At 41.1% G+C, this 22,761-nt stretch overlaps 1 protein-coding gene across 1 annotated transcript in view; it reads left to right on the plus strand.

The window, feature by feature from the left end:
- kiaa0825 (KIAA0825 ortholog) overlaps positions 1 to 22,761 on the plus strand; it is a 181,028-nt gene that overhangs the window by 6,500 nt on the left and 151,767 nt on the right. The window contains exons 3-6 of the mRNA XM_084728153.1: positions 10,662 to 10,824; positions 11,295 to 11,495; positions 11,831 to 12,019; positions 12,375 to 12,699. Of these exons, the coding sequence (XP_084584279.1) occupies positions 10,662 to 10,824; positions 11,295 to 11,495; positions 11,831 to 12,019; positions 12,375 to 12,699 (878 nt within the window). The remainder of the gene's footprint in view (positions 1 to 10,661; positions 10,825 to 11,294; positions 11,496 to 11,830; positions 12,020 to 12,374; positions 12,700 to 22,761) is intronic.

Consider the following 22,761-nt stretch of genomic DNA (forward strand, 5'->3'; position numbering starts at 1 on the left):
TCTGAGGTAAAATTACTGATTTCTATTATGGAGTTTGGTTGGTTTGGAGAGAGCGGTATTTGGCTTTTCTAAGAATCTTTTTCCCATCTGAAAATGCAGTCTGACAACAAAGTTAAGCTTTGAAAATATTCTAAATATAACATAGACTTAAACTGATATTAATTCTTATAGCTGGACCCTTTTTCAGTGTCTAAAACACCTGTTGTTGCTGATCTTGCTTAGCTTCCATGCTGGTGTTGTGGCGTACCAACCACCATCGACTGTAAGAAATAAACTGACTATCAGTACCAAATTAAATAATCCGAAGTGTACCTTTAAAGTGCCCTCTTCATCCTTTTCCTTTCACCTTAAAATAGAATAGTTCTGCTAGTTTTATACATTTTCTTTGAATTTTACATGTCCCCACAATCATTTTTACTTGCTTTTCATCACTTTCAGAATTAAACTTTATGATGAAGCCAGATTGAAATTAAGTACTGTTCCAGCTGACAAAAACTCCCCGAATAAGAAGACACAGACGTGACAGTAAAGTTTTTAAATCAGCCTGTTTTTGAGGGATTATTTCCTGGTGCGGCTTTATGTTTCTTTCTGTGGATCTCAGGTGAATGACAGGAAGCAGAGCGCAACATAATGCGCAATTTAGTACAAGAACACAACACTGTCACAATGAAATGAATGTTAAACAGTAACTTTGACGAAACCTAATTAAAGCTTCATGTTTACTTTGATGGATTATATTACTTCACAGAACATTTTCACTTCTGTCGAAGTTGTTGTTCATACTACACAAAGATTAAGGGCAACAAATGGCTTACTGTGAAGGTTGGGAAAAAAAGCTGATTTATTTTATGCTGACAGTGTGCAGACACTGGCAGGATAATTTTAAAGAGAGGAGCAACTTCCATGACTGACAGACTTTAAAAAAACACAAGTTATATTGTTTACACTGGCAGCAATGCCAGCCATGTTCCAGAGGAAGAAATATGAAATCATCATTAAAAGCTGAGAGACTGCCTCCATATTTTTGTTGGTCTATTTTAGTTTCTTTCCCTCTTAGCTACTCCATCTCCTGATCACTCCAAGTTCAACAATGTTGATCTTCTCAATGAAGATGTCCAATTTACCTGACTAAAACTGCAAAAATACTTAACTGGGAGTCTGATTTCCTTAGCTTGAGTGAAAGGATTAAAAGAAACCTTGTAAACTTTGTGCTCGAAAAAAAGATTTCTTGGCCCTATCTGCAAATGTATCACAGAGCACTTGCTTGATATGCAGTACGAAGGTCTGTGACAGGTAGGTTAATACTAAGGCAGCAGAATGGAGGAATGACAGGAAAGATCATTACTGTGGCCTTGTGTTCTTGTACATAAAACATAGTCATTTTTAGTCATTAAAAAGTTAAACTCTGAAACTAAAGTAAATAAATTAGTTTCCACACTTGAACAGCCTGTTTTTAACATTCAACCACATCTGCATGATAGGAAACAAGTGTGAGGTGACAATGAAACAGAAATGAAACTCTCCATTCTGCTGTCATACAGTGTATAACTTGTACACTTTTAAGCTAACCACTTAATTGCAGTGTAGGTAACTTGTATCAGACTCAGCCATAACCTGATTCCTCTCAATAACCTGGTTTTGTCACATGCATGCACATTTGGTCTGTTTCACGCTGTTCAGGCCTTTCACTGAAATGGATTTGCTGGTTACACTGCTATTACTCTGTTTGTTTAGGGTTGAGCTGATTTGAGATAACTGTATTTAAGGATGCACAATATTGGATTTTCTCTGATACGCGATATGTTTTCCAACTCATTTTGGCCATTTGCTGATGTTGATACTGATGCATACTTCCACCTAATTGTAGAGAACATCAAGTCTCCCATATTGTGATGGCCCACTGGCAGGTGCAAATATAAAATTCAAGCTTGCACTCTTTTCAAAAACAGTTTTTTTTTGCTGGTGCCTGTTTCTCTTTTGTCTTCACATATTTGTTGCAGTGATAAGAATGACGCCTCTCAAAGTGGACCTATTATGCTCTCCCTTACTGCCATTTATATATATCTATTTAATTCTACAATGTTGGATGTTCATATTAAACATGGACACATTTTCAAATAATGAGGTAAATATATAACGTTTTCAACATTTCTTTTTACTTCCGATGACAATTTGTTGTCAAGTCATCGCAATTTCTTGATATGGTCACCTGCTCCAGGCACAGCACACCCACCGACTCAGACTGTATTCATCTGGACCGCTCTGGTCCGGATCGTGCTTGTGTTCAGTACGTCTCACAGAAAGTGTTTTTTTTGGTTGTGAGGGACAGTTGCATACTTTCTTGTTTTCCCTCTGATTTTGCAGCTGCTCACCTCTTGGTGGTTTACTTTCTGATGGACAAATATCCATTCATATATTCATTTTGGGCCAATAGGGATATTTAATTTTATTGGCCAGTGATATTATTGTGCATCCCTAATTTTCTTAACGAAGCCTTGATCAAACCTTAAGAATATTTTTTCAGTGTTCTTAATATTTAGGTTCAAGTATTTGATAACCAAAACTGAGAGATGAATCTTTCTTGGTGATTAAATTTTATTAATTCTTGGAACAATCTTCTCATCATGTGGTCAGGGGGAAAATACAGCGTAGCAACTTAATTTTATTTTTTTCCTCTTCTCTGTCACTTGAGACTGAAATATAGACGTCTGACCAATGATGGTAGACGGGGATAGTTGAGGAGCACAAATAGATTGATAAAGAGAGAGACATGGGGGGGAGAGAAGAAAAAGAGAAATCTATATTTCAGGTCTTTTATCGTTTTTGGCGTTGTGAGGCTGAGGGCAGATGATGAAGGACAGGCTAAATGTAGCAAGTGAACAAAGCCTCACTCTGGCACCATTAGTGTCTGGGACTCATCCCTTCGTCACTCTCTCCCTCTGTGTCTCCCTCCCCTCCTCTCTCTTTCTTTCCTTCCTCCTCCTAAATGGGAACATAATAATTGAAGATTCCACATCTTGAAACGAAAACCCTTGGGTAGGTAATTCAAGGCTTATTACCGAAGGCCGGGCCATTTTTCTGCTTTCTAAGCATTAAAGGGTTATTTTGTGTTCCTGTAGATGGGAGAGGGATAACCATTATGAGAACAAAGCATCCAGATAATGGAGAATGGGGCTAAAAATAAGGCAATCCTCCTCTCGCCGTGGGGGACCACTGGTCAGTGTCTGTCAGGCTGCAGCGAACTTCCTCCCAGACTACTTCAGGACAGCCCTTTTTACTGTCGGGACACATCCAGGCAAACAAAAATCTTGCAAGGCCTCTCTTTTTACCTCGACCAGGGTGGGCTGCAGACAAATACACACATGCACAGCTCACTCACCTGCTGCCTAATTGACTTATCAGTGTCTGGGACAAATTACGGAAGTGGAGGAGAGGAAAGGGAAGCCGAGAGATGGAGGAGACACCCGTGAAGGACTTCACCCTGTTTGTGGGACAAAGTGGCTGGCCTGCTCCCAGTTCTCAGATGTCAGAGATTTGCCTAAGAGCTGCTCCCTAATTGCAGGAGATTAAGATAGGCTGACAACGGAGCTGGCTCCCCCAAATTGAAACGCTGTAATCCATCAGTTTTCATCAGTTGGGATAGTGGGGCAGTGCGGAGTTGGGTGGGGAGTGGGTGGAGTGGTGGGCCACCAGGAAAAGACCCCTAATGATGTGTCAGCAGAGGCCTGGAGAGTGCAGACAGGCCTCTGGTTTCACATTGGCAAGGCAAATGGGTCTCACTTGCCACTTGCCACTTGCCAATCAAGATCAGGGTAAAATGTCAATACTTCTAAATTTGATGCATGTGTGTGTAAGTGCTTCTTTATATCAGGATTTTGCATATGTGTACAAACAGAGGGATTGGTAATTAGGGTTTTTTAGGAAAATAGTCATCACAAATGAACACTTCATAAGTCAATGTTCCTATCAGGGCTGCATCTAAAGATTATTGTCATTCTTGATTAATGGGTTGATAATTTTCTCATTTAATCAATTAGTTGTTTGGTTGATACAACATCAGAAAACACTCCTACATTTGGTAGTGAACTAGTAAATTTTGCATAATTTTCCAACTGTACTAGTAGCTAACTGTCTAATGGTAGCTAATGATAATGTTTGCTGACAGTAGCTATTGGTAGAGTTAGCAAACAGTAGTGTTCGCTAACAGTAGCGAATGCTGGTATTAACAGTAGCTAATGGTTGTGTACTAGTTGCTTTAACATGATGGATGCCAGATATGGTGCTATCTTAGCCCACTTTTTTCTTTTATCTCCCAAGTTATCTTTGGTTTTCTCTAGAGATGTTACCAAAACCTCTAACTCATCCGTGCTGAAGTTTAGTTGTTGTTGTTTTTGTTCCATTTTTTGCAAGTTTCAACTTAAGCTTGTTTAAAAGACCTATGATTGCAAAGTTGTTTAGCTTGGCGAGATAAGAAAAGTAGTGTAGGTTGCTGGGTAACAGACATAAAAGTTGATAAGCAATGTGGGATTGAGTATTTACAATTTTCAAACCTGAGATAAAATTGAATGAAGTATAAGAAGATATGATTCCTAAAGTTAGTTAAGATTTGCCTCTGTATCATCATATTGGGAAAAATCCTATCATAGACTCTTCCTGTCTTCACTTAAGACTTAACATAGGAAGTTTCTGTTATACAGTCCCTGTAGCCCTCATACTATGTAGCTGACTTTGTGTTTAGCTGTGTGTGACACGTGTGTTAAGTTAGTATATCAGCTGTATCAGGTTCTCCGGTATCATTGGCTGGGCCGGGTGGCTCGGGGGCTGAGGGCCGAGGGCACTAAGTGGGCGACAGGCTGGGCCAGGACGGGATCTGTTTTCAGCCTGTTCATTCAAGCCCATTCACTCCTTTTCCCCTCGCAGAATGGGGCCCTTTGATGGAGGAGATATTTAGTTCTCAGGCGGCTGGTTTGGCACTGACTGGAGCTGGGGCTTATTTGAAAGGGATCTTCCTGCCCCCGTTGCCTCCAACCCCCCACCTCCTGTAGGCGAGCGGAGGGGAGCGGAGCGCGACAGACAGACAGCCCCACAGCAGCCCACCCACACTAAATTAATTCTGACAAGGAACTTAAGATAACGTCAAAGCGCTGACTAATCGCGGGATTGGGTTTCTGTAAGTCAGGGAGCTGTGAAATGTGCCATCATATCTAATAAAAGACCTCCGGTTGTTCCCTTTCTCTCTCAGCGGTGGTGAAGGTTGGGGAGGGGGGGCACGGTTGCGGTGTCGACTGTCAAGCTAGACCGGTCTGAAAAACAATTAGATTTCACTTCGGCAGTGAAAGTGCAAGAGTGTGTGTGGATGTGTGTGTGTCAGTTAGGGTAAGATGATTGACATGTTTGTCAAGAGGCCTAAAGAATCCTTTCCTCACAGTTTCCTCTGCCGCTTTTCTCATTCTCCAGGTCCTTTGTTGAGTTCTGCTCCGGCGTTTTTGCCATTACGGGTTTGTCCATTGTCGTCTTTACTCAGAAAGTTGAATGGTTTTATTTTCTGTGACTCCTCTGTTTTCTGCCCAGTTTTACCTTCCTCTTCTTCTCATTCTCTTTCTGTCTCCTTCCTCGGCGTCTGAGCTGCTGGCAGTGGAAGTCATCAGGTTCGGAGCTAATCCCGCCAAGTTGATTAGGCTGCAGGTAGCTTTTACACTGGCGGGCAAAAGGTCGCAACATTGTAGAGAGCTGGATGGACTTCTTGACACAGACCATCCACATTGACTTTATAACTTACAGCACAAGGCCCTAAGGAGGGGTAATTGAAAGGCGAGAGTAAAGAAAAGAAAATTAGGAAAGTAAGAGTTTTGGGGAGAGAGAAAAGAAAGAGGGGAGAGAAAGACTGTGCAAGAAAGGCTTGGAAATGTATCTGAAGAGGCAAGTGCTGTTGCTGTAGTCATTACAGTACATTGTTTTGTTGAGTGAAGGCAAGAGAAAGATGATGGGGAGTGAAAACAAAAAAGCATAAAAGCCTTGTCTTAGTCTATGACTTCAGATGGGTTTCAAGTCAACAATCTCTTTCTGTCGTGTCCACATATGGTAAAATTGTGTCTCAGGGTGCTTTTACACCTAACCAGTTTGGTCTGGTTTGGTGAATACCACTTCAAAATGTGGGTCTAGCTGCTTTCAAGCAGGCTCTCTATAACTTGGTTTGTTGGTAAAAAGTCAATGTAAAAATGAACCCAATGCATCAATATATCATATTTTTCTTTGGTCAGGACCAAATGAACCAAACTACACCTGTGAAAGCTGCCTCAGAGAGTCCTCTAACAATTCACTGAGTCCCAGGCTATCAAGGTAGATGTCTTCGGAAGCTTTATCCAACCCCAGTCTGTTATGAAAGTGAGTAGCAAGAGAAAAGCCACCCAGTTCATACCCACAGTGTAGTCTACTTATGTTTTCTGCTTTTAATGAACTTCAGAGAGTCAGTGAAAAGTGAGGTACAGATGGAGGCCCATTTGAAACCTGCTGTCTGAGTGAAGTCCTGGGGTAGAGCCCAGAACGAACATCCATGTTTATGACGTACTATAAATGCACATATAGTGCTCTGTGCTGCCATTTAAGCTACAGCCGGGGTGTCAAATGTACGGCCTGCGGGCCAGAACCAGCTTGCCAAAGGGTCCGGTTGGGTCCACTGGATGACTATGTCAAAAAATTGTAAAACAGAGAAGCCATTAATTCCACACCAGAATACAGTTCTCTGACAGAAAAATAATACTTATTGCTGTCAATTTAAATGATCAAACATTGTGCAAAATATTGTCAATCAGCAGCCTCAGTACCATCATCCATATCAGACTTCTATCTTAATACAGCATTGGTGGAAACCTGTTGCTTAGTCACTTCCAAAACTTTTGATTTGTAGCTGGTTAGTTAGGAAGGTGATAATTTCACCTTCATCCTCATTAGCTCTCACTTTAGTTGATGTGTGGTGATGCAGCTTTACTACACAGCGGTGGAAAAGGGTGGAGAATTAAAATAATTTCTAGATCTTGACAAGTTGTTTGAATCATAAAGTTAAACTTTATTGTCATGTGTATTAAAAAATAAAAAATTAATTCTCTGCCTTAACATAACACACAACATAAACATAAACACACAATCTGAACACAAACACAACAATGTGTGTGAGTATGGACACAAGATTCTACGCAAGATTTCATACATAATACATTAAACACAGCGTACAAAACATTATAACACAACAAAGTGTGGTGCAGTGCATCAGCGGCTCAGCACCCTGACAGCCTGTAGAAAGAAACTATACAACAAGGCAAGAGCAGCCATATACCATACTGTATTGTTGTTCCATTCCAAAGTACATGAATGTTTTGTGCATTTCTACTGTAGACTCACTGTGATCTGCACATTTTAATGCACATGTAATGACAGCAGACTGACTGAATGTGGAAAAACATTGCTGAAATTGCACTTTCCTAAGACATCTCAGGCTGTTACCCAATGAAAAATGGACTTTTTGGCAGCATTTAAGGGAAGAATTTAGAGGTGTTGTTATTTATAGGTTGTTATTGCTGGTCTGGCGCACTTGAGATCAAATTGACCCCTTCTAAGTCCTGCCCATTTTTGTTCTGTGCTCCATCAGTTGAGCAAACTTGGCACCTCAGTCAGCTTTTCTCCTTTTCCTGTAAAAGTGACATAATGGATCACATATTAAGTTAGCTAATATTTGCAAAACACTTGCTAACTAGCTTCCTTACAATTGATATAGATTAAGTAGTTAGCTTGTGTTTTGCTAAATTAAGATGTGAATGTCATTTTTCCATTAAGTTGACCAGAAATGCTCAGACCATTCACCAGAAATGTGACCATTTTTCAAGTTTTCATTGCAAGGCATTGTGTTTGACAGAAATCCGTTTAAAATTAAATGTAGAACACGACTCACAATGCATTTATTCTTTAATGTGTATTTCTTCTGTTTATATTTTTCTGCCCGCTGTGAGTTTTACAAAAAGGAAAGGGAAAGTGATGTTACTTTAAGTACTGTATCCAGAAGTACATTTTCTCAGAAAGTAATTCCTATATTCTCCTTAGAGAAAGCAAAGTCAGAGGTCGCACAAACAAACCAGCGTCTGAACAGTCCTTTGTGTTGTTTAAAGTGGTGTCTATTAATTTTACACACAGTGCCGTCAGCAACCCTGAGCCATGCTGGTTACGCTCTGACCTTGCTGAAGCTGTGTTTTACAGCAAGTGAGCTTTGGGCAAGCATAGCTAAGAGTTGCAGCACTCAGCTCAGTAATACAGAAACACACACACACACAAGGGAAGGTGAAAAAACATGATAAAGGCCTATACTTTAATGAAGAGTTTGATAGTTCTGTGTAACAAATACTGCCTGGCATCAAATCACTCCAAACACACAAAAACACACCCACTTTATAATCAAGGTTCTGTCAGTCAGCAAGTTGGTGTCAAGAGAATAAAGTGAGATGCATCATCTGGCCTGCCTAAAGAAGAAGAGGAGAAGGAGGAAGAGATAGTTAAAGAGAGAGAATGATAGTGTTCAACCTAGAGCAGAGCGCTTTGTAACAGTCTATAACATTTTATCCCCTCGCGTTTTTCCCCTCTGAAACCAAAGTGTGTCAGATTGAACGGTTATTTAATGTGTTGCCATTGTAAGACATCTGGATGCGTTCATGGCCCAGGAGCAGGCAGGAGGCGGTTTATAGACCTGCGGTAGGGGATGAGCTGTCTGATGGGGAAATGGCACTTTGGCTCTGTACCATGTTTTGTAACACACACACATTCACACACAGTTTGGAAGTTTGGAAGAGACATTTGGACTGCAACTCATTAATATTCTCCTCATTGATTGATTATATATGTTAATATGTTATGTGCGAAACGTTTAATGTCATTACCAGTGATGGAAGAAAACAGTAAAATTAGTTAAAGGTAGAATATGTAGGATTTGTCCGTTTACAGATGCACCAGACACATAGTTGATTTTTGAGTCTCATTGCCAGGATGCCGTTTTAGGTTGGTAAAGTGTCCCGAGGAGGACTGGCTCTCTGCAGATGCAGCACTGCCACATAAAGTCACTCTTAAGAATGACGTATGTGCAGAGTTTGACCGTTTTCACCTTAATCTGCTGAAAGTGCAAAGTTTCTCTGTGCTCTCTGAAAATCTGACTTTAAAGGGACAGGCCTATGAACGTGATTTGTGACATCACTAATAGTTTGGAAGTCAATCCTGGTGCAATTTGTAACTTGTACAAGTGTGATGTAAAAACTCAAAGCCATCAGGCGAGACACACTGAGAAGAGACTTTATGGTGAAATAAGAGACATCTTCTGTCTGGCAGGAAAGCTTTATAAATAAATAAAATTTGCATATTTCTGAATTTTTAATGAGGTAAAATGTGTGGGTGCCATTTTAAGGATTTTTATGTGGAAAGCATGTCTTACATACATTATTGTTCCAAGCAGACTATTTGTATATCTGTTCATACATGATTTTTGTCAATTAATGAATCATTTCTGCCCTGCTTTTACTATATGCACTTCCACAAACTGTACACACACACACACATTAAGACAAAGAAACACATGAACACAAAAGCAGCTTTCACAACACCATAACATGTTTAATTATGCAGGTATGTGGGCCTATGCGCACACACACACACACACATACACACACACATGCTCACACACTGCCTTACATGGCCAAATATATATGCATTGATTTGTATGGAAATGACTAAACATGTCGAGCCCAAAGATGTCATTTCTAATCTGTCATATTAAAGGGGAAACGGAATAGCTGATGCAGTCTGTTAAAATCAAAAGAGCTGTGTATGCGTATGTGTGTCTCTGAGTGTGTGCGTGTGTGTCAAGGGGAAGAAGAGTAAGACGTGAGACGGCAAGAAGCATGTGTCTCAGATGCCTGCCGATGCCTGTAACGCCACTTCACACCAGATGCTTAGCACACACTCACACACTGATATATCGATGTCTGTGTTCATTACTGTTGATGCTTCTGTGTCTGTCTTCTCACGGTACGGACACTGAATGAGAGCGAGGCAGAGCTGAATGTGATGTGGTGTGTAGGTCCATAGTGTCTGTGCACTTGTGTGACTGTAATGTGGCTGGTTTCCTGTGTGTTTGTGGTGCAGAAGCGGTGTCTTCATTTGGTTGTGTTTGACTGGGGTGTACTTAATCTCTCAACAGTCTCCTTTTAAAATGAAGACACTGTGCCAGCAGGTCTTGACGGTCAAACACTTTGTCCAATCACAACTGGGTAAGGGGAGCAGTTTTAGATTAACAGGAACAGCTGTGAGCTGGTAAACATGATAATATCAGATGGACCAGTTCTAATCCAAACCAGTCATAAGGCAAAATTGAAACTTTTTCACAATTCGATAATTGTGCATCCAGAAATAAGTACTACAGTCCATATAGCAGGTTGGAGCCACAGACTGCATATTAAATGGGTTTAAATCCTGTTCAGTATACAGTTGAAGTGAGTTGTTTCCCCTTGTCCCCTCCTCCCGAGACTCGAGGAACTCAGGCAGGCTGTAGGAACGCTGCAGGAGAACAAGACAAGAGACAAGAGATATTATGAGATATTATATCTGAGATAATCTGATTTTTTCCTCAGCATTGAACAGCAGCTTAAGGAGCTCCAGGCCAAAATGGGCGACTCCCGGACAGGCGAGCGTCCACCAAGCCCTTCAGAGTGCCTGCAGTGGTTCAACCTCAAAACGCAGCTGAGGCCTGTCACCACAGGACATCAAGAGCTCATGGACTTCTTCAGAGCTCTGGTAATGATGACACTGACCGATGATTATGATAACGATAATAATAATATTCCTATTCATTTCAAATATTTCACAGATAATAAAGCTGTAGCATTTTTTTCTAAAATGAGAAATCCAGAAGGCTGATGACTGATGGTGGTTATGTTGATCATAATGATTTTATCAACCTGCACTCATGCTGCCGAGTATCCTCAATTTTGCACTTAATAGCACAGACATTCTGTTATTAATATTTAGTTATCTGTTGATCTGCAACCCTGTTTTTTTAACCTTCAGATGTAAAAAGACAGCGCCGATCTGTGCTACATCTTAGCTATAAAATATTCTTGTAACTTTTGAACGAGGACTTTCCATATTCTGACATGTAGGGCCAGTTCTGCCCTGCTGAGATGTGGCTGATGGAATAACTATTCCTAAATAGGTTTTCCTCTTCTATCCAGTGATATTAACATCTCCATTCCTGTTCTACTTAGCAACAGTACCTGAGGTCTGACGAGGAGGGGAAAGAGGAGGTGACACTTCAGCTGCTGCTGAATGTGTCTGCCCAGTGTGGCGTCTGCTTTCCGTGTACCCCTTCGTCCTCTTCCTCCTCCCCTCTTTCTTCTCTTCATCCCCAACTTACTGCCTCCTCCATCCACTTGGTGCATACGGTCAGAGATGATGCTTTGTTAGAGGTAATATTCCATACAATTAATTAACGCAGATCAATGACTCCTAAGAATATTAAAATGATAGGACTGTAGCCAACTCAGAATTGCATCAGTTGAATCAGATTTGGCTGTTAAATCTGAATACATGACATTTTATTTATTTTTTTCCTTATGGACTATCAAGCAATGCTTTAATGAACTGTCACATTTTGAAAGAAAAATATACTTACCTGGCACTGTTCACTGCAAAAGAGGTGTTGTTGATTATCAGTCCATTTCCACCAATAAAAGAAAGAAAATTTCCATGTTGTAATTAATAATTATGAGATAAAAAAGTCCTGTTTTATTATTTCCTTAAGACCCAGGAGGCCTGGGATGACGTGCGTCTCCAGCTGCGTCGCCACCTGCTGGACCGGCTGTCTTCTCGCAGCCCCGAACATCCAGGACCTCCTGGACATGTTTCCACTCTGTCCATCCCTGAACGTGTCCACTGTCTGCAGCAGCTGTTCTTTCTTTACCCTGAGTCTGAGGTGCTCACACATTACCAGGTGCAGTAAAACGGTGAAAACTTGTTCTGTGACGTAAAATTACTGATTTCATCCATGGAATTTGGCTGGTTTGGAATGAGCCATTTTTGCCTTATATAACGACTGTTTCCCACGGGAGAAGGCTGACTGACAGCAAGGTAAAGTGGTGGAAATATTCTAAATATAGCCTAGACTTACACTGACACTTATTTTTTGAGATGACTAAAATACTTTTTTCCAGCTAACCTCGTCCACAACAGCAGGACCTCAAACAATCCCACTTCAAATAATCCAAACTCCAGATCCAGATCCACATTATGTAACAATATGATGCATGATTTTACAGTGATATATTATCTGGATTTTAACTATCCAGGGTCTGAGAGGCCAGTCTGTGCTGGATCTTCTCCTCTCCACACTGAGCTCGAGCCCTGGCGGTGAGACTGGCTTCGACAGACTGGTTGTGGGCTTCCGCTGTGTGGTTCCAGTTCTGACCCGAGCTTTCACAGAAGAGCTCCATGTCCTTTCAAGACTAGCAGATCCAAACACCGTCCTGGGTTTCCTTAATACGGCCTACCTCAGCACTGTGGCCCGAGAACTGACCTCCCTGATGGAGAGAGAATATGAGACGGCCCTGAGGGACAACACCACGCTCAGCAGCAAGATTAAGAAATATTCAGCCAGATCCCGGGCAACTGTAGGTAAGTGGCACTTTTAAAATAGTTTTTAAATCGAATAGTTATTTTCCTCTTTATGCTCATTCTGTTTTCTTTTCTCTCACTCCTACTCTGCGGTTAGTAGGCCTCAGAGTTTATTCAGATGTGCCTTACAGCTCTTTTTCCCTCCACTTCTGCCTTCTTTCCTCCCACTTCTGATTGTTACCTAATAAAGGCCAAAGATTTTCTCTCTCCTTCCTCTCCATTTTTACTTTTCTGTTACTTTCCAACTTGACTCTGTAGTGATCTGAGCCAGAGCCAAGGCCTCTGTAAGAGATTGTCAGTAACTGCTGTTTCCATTGTAATTGCTTTCTGTTTACTGCCCTCTTCCCTGTCTGCCTCGCTTTCCTTTTCACCAACAAAAAGAGAAGAGCAGCACTTCGAGAGCCAAGGCTTCATTTAAAATTACTTTTAACACTATTTACCAAACATAATTTGTGTATGAATGTGATGAACTCAGATGTCCATGCCATATCCAAAGTCTGTCAGCGTGTTTAAGCCACTTTTAATTCAGCTCTTAACCTTAAATCAGAGGAAATATGTACATTGGCATCTGAATGAAAAGTGTGAATTGCGTTCATAAACATACCTCTGTTGTCCTCTTTACAGAAAAACAGTAACACTTTGTAACAATAATCATTAATAAATGGTAAACTGATATTGAATTAAACTTAAGTTAATAGTTATTTTCACTGTTAACAAATTTTGATTATAATTAATTATGTTTACTTTTTATTAGTAATGCTATAATTTCTGTCATTTTATCATCAGTTTGTGTACTATAAAATAGTTAGCCTAAGTTGTGTGTTGTATCATAGCTGATTAAAAGTCAATCACAATTACAGTGTTTACTGTTGCACACTTGAGTTTGTAAAGTATTAAAAGTTTTTAAGTATTTGTTTAGTAAATCACCTTATGGAAAGACGTAACAAACATCATTTAGATGGCTATTATGATGCTACGTTACGTTACGTTACGTTACGTTACGTTACGTTACGTTACGCTACACGACATTACGTTATGTTACACTTATTGTAACCTTAAGATACCCAAACAGCTTTTGTACTTTTATTTTGAAAGTCCTCCTGGATCTTGCATATATTAATGCTAGCTTGAACATGGAGCCCTGCATGTGCAAAAATGATGCATCTACATCTACAAGGAACTGTCATATTTTGTTGGTTTTGGAGGCCCCTGTGGACAAAAGTGGCTTTTAACATCCTACTCACTGTAACTTTGCCTGGAAAAATGTAAACAGGCTCATTTCATTTGATTTCAAGGAGAATCTGACCCAGCCATCAAGAATAGCTGCGGTATATCCAGTCTTCACAAGAATGGTGTCATTTGCTTGTGAAAATCATATTGAGGCATCAGGAATAAACTGACAGTTTCATATGTAGTTAAAAACCCCTTGTGGTAGCTTTAACTATCAATTAACCATGTAGTAATGATAGTTATTATAAGTGTTACTGAAAAGGAAAACAACAATAACAAGGGCAGAACAGAAACAGCACTTCCTTCACACAACCTCATGACCTTACAGCAGAGAAAGGAAATTGATTCATCTTAACCTCCCTCTTACTTCGAGCAGTGATACAGCCATGTTGAGAACAAGGAGGGGATGAGAAGGAGTCGGTGAAGGCGTACGAGCAAAGGTCAACATTCTCTTGACCTTGTTACAAAGTGTGCTGTGTTTTTTTAAGAGAGAAAAATGTGTAAAAGTACTTTTAATATTTGTTACAAATGCAAAATGCGTCACTGTGGCGGGACAGGCAGTGATGTTATACGCTGAGACAAGAGAAGAGCACAGACCTTCACACGCCGTGTCACTTTTGATACTTAATTCCCCCCATATTCTCTTTGTTTGTTTCATATTGGCCTATTTACGGCTTGCTGAGGGTAAAGATTCACAATAAAAAAAAAAGCAAAGCGTGTGAGCCATTGTTTACTTTTTCAAAAATGGTGCACATGTCAGCTTCCCTGAGGAACGGGGAGAAGAGTGCTTTTACATCTGCCATTCTTCGATAAACACACCACCAGCCTTGTGTCTTTTCCTCCCTCCCTCCCTCCATCTCTCTCTTTCCATCTCCCTCTCTGGTTTTTACTTTCCCTCTCCTTAAATGTGAGATGAGAGGAGGCAGCCAGGATAATTGGCCATGCGTCAGTTGGGCTGTTTGATCACGTAACGCGGCGGAGGCTACACACCTACGTGCCGCTCAACAAACCGTCAAATGTAGCACCGGAGGCAGAACACGGCTCCAAAGGGAGCGGGGGACCCGTGCTGTGTAATGATGGTAAAATGGAGCAGTTTTGCCTGTGCTGGTTTTACGCGTGTGTGTGTGTGTGTGTGTGTGTGTGTGTGTGTGTGTGTGTGCGTGTTTGACTATCAGCTGCAACACAGCTTTGAGGGCTACAACTGGGATTACATTTTTGTGTTGTTCATGTTTTAAGTCCCCCCCCCCCCAAAAAAAAAAAAAGCTCAAGAACCCACATATCCACCACCCAAACGCCTGTGGCTCCTTAAGAGCCAAAGCTTGAACATTAATGCATAATCTGCTTTCACACTTTACTGTCTATATACTGTATGCTACACCCATAATTGTCAAGACAATTATGACAATGGTAAAAAAAAAAAGTGATTCTATTTTCATAAGCATCCAATGACTCCTTAGATCTCTCCCTCCTTCCCCGCTGTGTTATTGTTTATTTCTGCAGTAGAGGCAGGCGGTAGGTATATTTTGATAAGAGCCATGCCTGGGAGACTGCGCGGGCTCCCAGGGGAGCAGCGCTGTCTGTAGCATCAGCCACTGTCAAACCACTGAACCATTTAACAGCGTTCACGGCGAGATCTGCCTCCTCTTTTAACCCCACCGACTCAAAGGCAGGCTCTGACATTGTACCCAGACAGATGTGAAGGGTCTCAGCCCCTCTTTTTTTTCTTCTTCCTCTTTTTCTCCTCCACCCCCCCAACCCCATTTTTCCTTTACTCCATCTCTCCAGCGTCCACTTCCTCTCACGTTTTTTTTTTTCTTTTCTTGTCTTTTCCCATTTTCCTGTAGTTTTCCAAGTGTAATGGGGTGAGCAGTGAGACTGCGGAGTGTGCTAGACAGGTTGGCTGGTCAGGAACAATACAGGCTTTAAACCTTACTAACACACCTCACTGAGTCTGCAGCAGGAGTGGGTGGGCCGAGTCTGCATCTGCATGTCACTGTATGTTTGTGTGTTTGAGTGTTTTGGGTTTTAACAAAAATACTGTAATTTACATTTTTGAGAGCCTCTAATTCTATAGAGGTGTGGTGGGATGAAGGTTTTACAATTTTAAAGGTCCAGCGTATGAGATTTACAGGTGTTTATTGGCAGATTTGGAAGATAATCATAAGTATGTTTTCAATAATGTATAATCACCTGAAAATAAGAATCGTTGTGTTTTTATTATCTTAGAATGACATATATATCAACAGAGGCTGTGGATCCTCTTTCAGGAAGGCCACCATGTTGCATCATCATGTTTCTACAACAGCCCAGAGTAGACAAACCAAACACTGGTTTTAGGTACGGCCTTTTGAGGAAGTTTCGCAGCCAATGCAGATTCTCCTACACCAGACCTGTTCAGTTAGTTGCCCTTTGATGACCTCAACCCGGCCCTCTGATCATTTCTAAATATGAGAAAAAAAACATAAAATCGTGTTTTTATTTAAATAACCTCTTAACTTTCTAAGTTTATAGCTATTTAATTAGTTTTTTAGAAGATCATCATTATTAATAGGCTAATAAGCCCATTAATTGGTTATGTCGGTTGTTTTAACTCATACTGTTTAAGCAGAGAGAATTTAGGAGAGTCAGAATGAATTAAAAAAAAACATGTTAAATGCCACATTGTGTTTATTGAAACAACATCCTTCTTTTAATCTAGAATTACAAAGGTGCTTTGCTTTTTTTCTTGTACTTTTATACACAATGTTTTTTTCTTCCAATTGGGGAAACTAATAAAGTGGAGCGTAAAAACAATGTTTTGCACATTTAAATCCCCAAATTTACAGGTTAAATATCAGAAATGTAAACATAGCACCTTGAATTTTATGATACAAATAAAAAATACTGGCCAATATATTAGAATTGGATTTGTTTAAAATTCCCTAATACAGGTTTCATCATAGGCCCCAAAAGTCCAGCATCAGTCAGGTTCTTAAAGCTGCATAAGAGCAAAGTCTTAATAGCAAATATTATTGGTCCTATTAATTCAAATTCCAGTGACCAGAATTTGCATAACCTTTTGATAAAATTTCAGGCTAAAAGATTCTCCTAACACCGGTGCAGACACACTGAAAAAAAAGTGCTAGGGTGCAGTTTGAAAGTGTCTTTACTTTTTACTTTCCACTCTGATGTATGCATGTGTGTGTAGGTGGCTGTGTAGGTGGCTACGTGTGTGTGCTTTCAATCACCTTTGAGCATGTGTCATGTGAACACGTCTGTACAACTGTTTTTGTATGTGTGTGTGTGTGCGCGTGCACTAATTGCAGGCTTACTTAGAAAACCGTGTGATCAAGAGTGATTTAATACCTCCCCTTTAAAAATGCATCATTAAATTTCCATATGGCATCAGTAATTTTCATATCTATGCATAGGAGATCCGTGTTTTTGTAGGACATCAAAAGCTTCCATTCCAACTCCTCTGCATACACACATACAATTTATTCCCTAACAATCGACCACAGGGGTGAAGCCGAGGTTGTGAAATTCTGTTCAAACACTCTGCAACCTCATTCTGATAGCACTGATTTGAATTCCACTTCCACTAATTTCCCCATATGACGATGCCGGCAGTTCCCTATAGATAAAAAAGAATTGAGTTAGAACATGTATAGCGAGCACATTCACCCTCACCGCCACCCACCCTCCCCCTCGCCCTTTCTGGCTCTTTGAACTCTTTCTTAGAGGAGGCACAGCAGCCTATTCAGCGGGGAGAGAGGTTCTGTAGTGACGCGAGATAGCTCGGCTGCGGCTCCGGCTGGCATCGGAGGTGCTTGTGGGGATTGAGGCTACTTGGGAATGGCGTTTGTTAATATTTATTAAGAGCAGCTCCTCACTAGATCATATCTGTGCCTGGGTTCACACACACTGTCAGCCCGGGATGTGCACCTGCATGCTGCTGTGCAATTAGGGGATAGGTAGGGGGGGTTTATGTGTCTGTGTAAACGTGAGCTTGTGGATGACGCTTTTTTATGCCACTCATTTCCTGTCCTTGTCGAGGATGAGAAGGCCTTGTTTGAGAAAGTTACCACAAAGAGCAACTGGTTGTTTACTAATCTTAATGAGAGCAGACTGGTCTTTACACTCTGGTTGTGTTTATGTGTGAGTGTGTGTCGGCGTTCATTTTCTCTAAATCATTGCTACAATGAAATCATAGACGAGAATATGTTTCACAGCCCTTGAGAATGTGTATTATGCTTGCCATTAATTTTTTCCCCATTTCCTCCGAGTGGTCACAATGGCTTTTGTGTATCACTCTTGAAAAGCTCAAGGATATGAACATTTTCCTGGCACCTTCTATTGAGAAAGCGCAGACAAAAATGGCTGGCTTATTGAGAGCAGCCAGCACTTCGTGATGAAGAGTCAGTGTGATTCGCCGAGGGCTTGAAAACAATAATGCGAACAAGGGCACTAAACAAGTCAGTCTTAATGAAATGCTCACATCAAGACAATACATTCCTCTGTGTTCTTCATCCAGGCAGCTTGGTTCAAGTATGTAGAGGAAGCCAGAGAAATCTTAACCCCTGTCTCACTGTTACTGCAATATATACCACAAAGAAAGCGTGAAACAAAGACCGACACAGAGGAGACAGAAAAACAAACATAAAGCAGAGGAAAGTAGCCCTGCTTCTCTGTCACCACCTAAACCACCACTACACGGCAGGTGACCCCTGCTGTGGCCTGGTTGGACAGCACCCAGGGAAAGGGCCACGAGAGACCGAGGCTTGTGCATTTTGTGTGCGTGTATGTGTGCGTGCATGTGTCAGAGTGAATCACAGCAGGAGGCCTCCCATAATAACGCTGTCTGAGTGAGCAGTGGGCCGCAACTGACGAAGAGGGCCCCAGCTGTCACAGGGCCTGGCGGGCGGTCCACCGTGGCTCATAGCCTGCCCACATACACACATACGTGCACAGACGTACCCCAAGGCACCCACATGACCCTGCTTGACACCCTATGAACACAGTAGAAGGCATGGGTACACAGAAAACACAGGCGCAAGAAGAAACACACAGAGGTGCTCCACAGCCTTACCATTACACCCCAAGAGCAACACACACAGACAGATGGGATGGACCAGCCTATTTTGATTTAAGTCCTTGGGTATGTTGGTTAACATCTGTTTCAATAAGCATCACTTGCATTTTACTAAGAAAAGCAAATAGTTGCAGGAGAGTTGTGTTGAGCCATGTTTTTTTTTACCTGCCCTTTTGTTTTCACTGCTGCTGCCCGGCCCATAGCACTGCTTCTTTGAAAATCTTACTCTTAATTGTTTTAAAGGCAGTTGTATTTTTTCATTTAGACTGTATGTTTTTGTGTAATATTTAAGTTCTATTTATAAGACAAAAAAATACCTTGTTTTATTTCTCACCAAGCCATTATGCCCTGTGGGGCTCCACAAGGGTCAATACATGGTCCTCTTCTGTTCAGTATCTCTATGCTTCATTTGAAGGGAAAGTGAGCTAGTTTTACACATCAAAGTCACCCATATGACTCTCTTTCACACCCTATAAAGACAGAAGAAGGCTTGGGTACACAGAATACACAGGCACAAAAAGAGCACATAGAAGTGCTCCAGTCTTCCCAAAGTCCCAGAATAAAGATGAAGTAGTACACAAATACCGACTATTTAAATCTTCTAATGCTTTGATTTTTATACTTTTTGTTCATCGTGAGCCTGATGTGTATACAGATGATGGCCAAATCTACATAGCTCTCTTGCCTGATGACTATGGTCCTATCAAGCATTAGTTTCAGACTATAAAGCTTATATGCCAGCATCGGCCTCAACTAAATAAAGACAAAAAAGAAGTAATTGCTTTCAGAACATAGTAGATTCAAGTTGTATTTCCTGACCTTGGAAGCACAGTGCCAGGCCAGACATGTGGGTGTTATTCTATCAGTTTTAGCTGTCACCTCACATCAGTTACAACACTAGTCTTTTATCAGCTGAAAAATGGAGTCAGAGGATTCATGTTCAGAAAACAAGCTGATCCATGCTTTTATTTCCAGCTGGTTACATTATTGTAACCTAGGTCTAGGTCTACACAAAGAAGCTCTGCAAGAAGGCAACTGCAACTTCTGAGATGCAGCTTCCAGGATGTTAACAAAAACTGAGATCCGAACAAATTACTTTGCACTTTTTAAAAACTTTTTAAATCTAATTATTTAATGCATTTCATGCAAAATGCAAAGCAAATTTAATTTTCATTGTTTAGGACATGCTACAATTGCTTTGCCATATGAAATTCCCCTTTCTTTATCTCTCTGGATCTAATGCAACCAGAAGCTTACATCACCTGTAGAGGGTGTTGTACCAGACACACATCTTCCCAAACACAGAAAAGTTGTCTTCACATATTGTGATTACATGATAAGAGACTGGAGGCCAGTTGGGTAGTGTGGTAAGAGAGCTGCAGACCACCCCTCTGATGGTCTGATTTACACTACAGAGAGACAGAATGAGAGGAAGAGAGGAAAATGAGGGACAGACGATGAGAGAGGGAGAGATGCTGTGCTGGAGAGAAATTAAATCAGTGGCTAAATTATTGCATGATTGCCCATTCCCCAAAGACTTGGGCATCATTTGGTAGAAAGTGTCTAATAATTGGTTTTCGGCCATGTCAGACACATGCAATTCCACCTACTAATGGCTCTGTTTGGGAGAACTGGGCCTCCTGGGTCAGAGAAGGACAGAAAATAGCCAGACGGCAAAAAGCGCCCTACGCCCTTCTCCCTTTTTTTCCCCCCTCCCTCAGATAAACGAGGGAACGAGAGAGAAAGAGAGACACAGGGAAGGGGAGAGATGGCAAGAAGGAGTGAATGTGTATGTGAGCGAAGAGGAAATGAAGTGGCAATAAGTGCAGCCAAAGGGGAAATGCTCTTCACCGTGAGTTTAATACATCAGACTGGGGATTTGGCAGCCCGCCACACAGCAATTGTTTACCTTTTTGCTCACTGGCTGCATCTGTTCTGTTTTGTAAACGGCACTAAACTATTCGCCCGTAAACACCGGAATCAATAACAACTGCTAAGGGAATTCCCTTATCCCGCCCCTCCCTCTCTTTCCCTCCCTCTCTTCCCCATGTTTTCATCCCTAACCACCACCCCTTTCCCTTCCCCTAGATCTCCTCCTCTCTCCCCTCTCTCTCTCTCTCTCTGTTCCCTGCCAGTCAAGAGCAGTGTGTGTGTGTGTGTGTGTGTGTGTGTGTGTGTGTGTGTGTGTGAGACAGAGAGAGAGAGTGTGTGCTGTGGAGCTGATGGTGGAACCCACAGGAGAGACAGACAAGGAGAAGACTGATGGCTCGCCAAAAATACCTGCTCTGTTTGTTTTTTTTCCTTTTGTGTTACATTGTTGTCATTGTTAAAAGCTACAAACTGAAACTGGCCACTGTAGACTTGCAGAGTTTGGTATTTTCAGACATTTTTTACAATGTTCCTGCTCCATAGGAAACATAAAGCACTCCCTCCATCCCTTCTCACGCAGTTTTCTCTTTCACACGTTTGTTGGATGACATATTGCTTGACATATGCTTGTTTGCTTTGCAGGCTTCTGATAAGATGCATACTGTGTTTATGGTTATCACAGTAATATAGCTAACTTTTGATTTTCCTCTTGTTTATAACCTTTCCTTACCTCTGCTTTAGGCTAGCAGTTTAAGGCCAAATTAGCCAATTTCAGTAGTCCCAGACTGCCTTTGGTTGAGTTGCATTCTGGGTAATGGTGCCAGGAAATTGCTTTAATTTTTACTTTTTGTTCATCCTGGCTGTGAAAATAAACGTAATACTTAAAAATTAAATACTGATATCGTGTTAATACACATATGATTTTATTGTGAAAATAATCTAATGCCTCTTAAACAATTCTGTTTGTTTGCATTCTCACTTTGACCCCCTTATGCAATTAGCAAAAAAGAGATATAGTTAGCAAAGTTAAGCAAATGAATTTATTGAAGTGCAATGCTATATCTACAATTTAATTAACGTACCTATGCTGATGATGCCCATATGTACAACATAGCTCTCTTGCCTGGTAACTATGGTCCCTTCACTTTACATTTTTAGAACAATGAAACGAGTTATGTGTGAGCTTTGACTTCAACTAAATGAAGACAAAAGAGAAGTAATTGTTTTCAGCATACAGTAAAGTAAAAGGTTGATTCCCTGTCCTCTTCCCTATGTTTTCATAAAGCCTCTTCATTCACGTCTCCACACACAGTGTTTTCTCTTTCACACATTTGTTGGATGAAATATTGCTTGACATGTGCTTGTTTGCTTTGCGAGCTTCTGATAAGATGCATACTGTGTTTACGGTTATCACAGTAATATAGCTAACCATTGATTTTCTTTTTGTTTATAAGAACATCCTCCACACTATAATGTCATATGGAGGAGCTCTTATATAAACATATCATTTTGCTTTCAGCGCCAGCTTTCAGTAGCAGTCCTCCCTTATTGATTCTCAGTACATTGACCTTTGGTTGAACTCTTCTGCCTGCTAGTGCCCTTCCACATTCTCTACTCTATGAGACATGCTATGCACTATGCTATATGACACACCTGGGTGCTTTTAAGCACACCCTCTCCATCAACCGGCTATGAGAGCCTCCATTTGGCCTCACTGTTGTGACAAAGGTATAATGAGGTTTAGATGGCTGTGTACTAGACTGCTATGGCTATAGGGCTATTTGGCTAGGGAGACGACTATAAATACCTATATAGCCTGGACGGCAGAGCTCAATGAGAGGCTGAGGCAGAGCGTTGCTAAACATCAAGGTCATGTGTGACTACTTAGAGTG

The sequence above is a fragment of the Lutjanus erythropterus genome, chromosome 10, assembly GCF_056507025.1.
Source record: "Lutjanus erythropterus isolate fLutEry1 chromosome 10, fLutEry1.hap2, whole genome shotgun sequence".
Classification (NCBI taxonomy): Eukaryota; Metazoa; Chordata; class Actinopteri; order Lutjaniformes; family Lutjanidae; genus Lutjanus; species Lutjanus erythropterus.